This window comes from Elaeis guineensis, chromosome 4 (genome assembly GCF_000442705.2).
Source record: "Elaeis guineensis isolate ETL-2024a chromosome 4, EG11, whole genome shotgun sequence".
Taxonomy (NCBI): domain Eukaryota; kingdom Viridiplantae; phylum Streptophyta; class Magnoliopsida; order Arecales; family Arecaceae; genus Elaeis; species Elaeis guineensis.
In genome coordinates, this window is record NC_025996.2 from 20547835 (window position 1) to 20550063 (window position 2229).

A 2229-nucleotide genomic window follows, 5' to 3' on the forward strand; every position below is an offset into this window, starting at 1 on the left:
ATCAAAGTAATGATAATAGCTTATTTGAGATGTTTTTATAAGATTAGACGTACCATTGCAACTTTTAAAAGATTGAGGATTTAAATAATTTTGTAATCAAACCTTAGAAACTAATTTAATAATTAAATATTTTTAATTATCAAGAAAAATATTGCCATGTATCTTCTTAACTTCTGTAAAATAAATAAATAAATAAATAAAAACATTCAAATTGAAAAATGGTCTTCTAATCTATGATGTTGAGAGTTCAAACTCAATGGCAAGTCATCAATAATTTAACCCCAAGACAAATCGTAAAATGGGTATATATAAAGCTACCATTACACCATAATCTGTCTGATAAAGGCCAGGACCTGTTTTAGATAAACAAATCCTTCACACGACTGGTCTCAAGAAAAAACCACTCTTAACATTCCTGCAGCTATTTTCAGAGAACAGAATAATTTCACCGCTGATTGTAGAAGAAGAACAAAAAGTGGACAGAAGCATGTACGTATACACAAACAGCCATCATGATTAAGCTAGTTAGCGTACAAAATTGTGAAAAAAACTTTTTAAAAAATGCCTTGGCGAGTGGCGACTCATCTGAATAAAATTTTTTAAAAGAAAAAAGGGCTCCGAATTAAGCTTTTTCTCGTCAAACCCTTCCGAGAAGCCGTGGAGACCAACAGCCCCACCCCCAAACACACCACCCAAATCCCCAAATCCACCGCCCACCTCACCCCTTCCATCTCTAACCCATCCCCACCCTTCATTCCCTCGCCCTCCTCCGACTCCCCACCGTCCGATCCCACCACCTCCCACCCCTCCATTTCTTCACAATCAAAGCAATCCCAGCCGTCCATTTCCTCTGGAATCTGCTCCAGCTTCGAACAAAACCCCCTCCGCTTCTTCCTCATCCTCCTCCTCTCCCCCGCCGCCGGCGACCCCATCTCCACCTTCTCCCTCATTATCACCCCTTTCTCCCCGGCCACCCACACCTCCGCTGCCGCCACCCCCATCTCCGCCTCCGTGGCCCAGCGGCACTCCATTCTCCAACACCCGACGCCGCCGACACGCTGGAACACCCCTTTTAGAGCCTTCTGCGCCCCGATATACGCCTCGAATCGCAGCCCCTCTCCGGCCCGCACCCGGTCCGTGCTCGCGTACACCACCTCTTCCGCCTGCTCCCCGGACCGCACCCGGTGCAGCGCCACGATCGCCGTCGCGTCCGCCGGGATCCTGTCATCATTGACCTCGATCAAATCCTCACTGATCCTCGGAATGTAGACCAGCGTCAGCGTTTGAGGCAGCGCTGTACGGTGGCCAAAGGCGGCGGCGGTGAGGGAGAGGCGGAGGTAGAAAGCTCGGATCTTGAGGCGGTCGCGCTCCTTCGGATAGGGGAAGAGATCGGCGAACTCAGTGGTCGAATGGCACATCGTTCGTTTGTTTTTTTTCCTTTCCCTCTCGGGAGACGTAGTGTTCAGGAGAGGTACAGGGACGATGGTTTATTAGAGGAGGGGAGGCGGTTTTAGGAAGGCAAAACTGGGGGCTTGGAGAAAAAGACGATATATTATTAGAAAGGGCCCACGGATTGCCCACGGATTTCCTTTTTCCGGCTAAGTTCCCATCGGAAACGAGGGACGAAGGCGTGCGCCCAGCACACGGTTTCGGTGCGGACGTGGACGTGGAGGGAATTGGACACGAGTCATGGATGGAACGGACGGCGGTAGGGTATTTGGAAGGTAGCGTAGCCGCGTGATTAGTCGGCGTAAGACGGGACTCGGGTTGGCGTCGTCTGGGTTCGGGCTTTGAGACGGTGAACCTTGGCTGCAGATGGATCCCCGTGGTGAGGCGTCTCTAGGGGTGAGCGTGATCCTATTTAGACTGATTTCATGTCCGAATCTAAATCGAATTAATCTTAAATAATTTGATATTTTTAAAAATCAAATCAATAAAAAATTAAAATTAAATAAAATTAATATAATTTAAATAATTTAATTTATTAATTTATATTATTATTATTATTTTATAAATTACGAAGATTTATTTTTTTTCACATAAAAGTATCATCAAAAAATTTATCAAGTAAAATAATTTAAATTGATATAAGATATTACCACTCAATAAAATAAAATTTTTAAACAAATACCATCGTTAAGGATTAAAATAAAGATCTCCAACACGTTATAAAAAAATAAATAATATAATAAGTTACTTGATGTTTATGACTAATCAATATAAAATCAA

The 2229-nt window shown here is 44.0% G+C and overlaps 1 protein-coding gene across 1 annotated transcript; it reads right to left on the reverse strand.

The window, feature by feature from the left end:
* Positions 1–274: 274 nt before the first annotated feature.
* On the reverse strand, positions 275–1511 carry LOC105037567 (uncharacterized). The gene has a single exon (XM_010913212.4). The coding sequence runs from the start codon at positions 1416–1418 to the stop codon at positions 600–602; it is 819 nt and encodes a 272-aa protein (XP_010911514.2). The 5' UTR covers positions 1419–1511; the 3' UTR covers positions 275–599.
* Between the last annotated feature and the right edge of the window lie 718 nt (positions 1512–2229).

Bases quoted from the DNA above. Each gene is read 5' to 3' on its own strand.
- LOC105037567 (XM_010913212.4), bottom strand. From the start codon at position 1,418: ATGTGCCATTCGACCACTGAGTTCGCCGATCTCTTCCCCTATCCGAAG.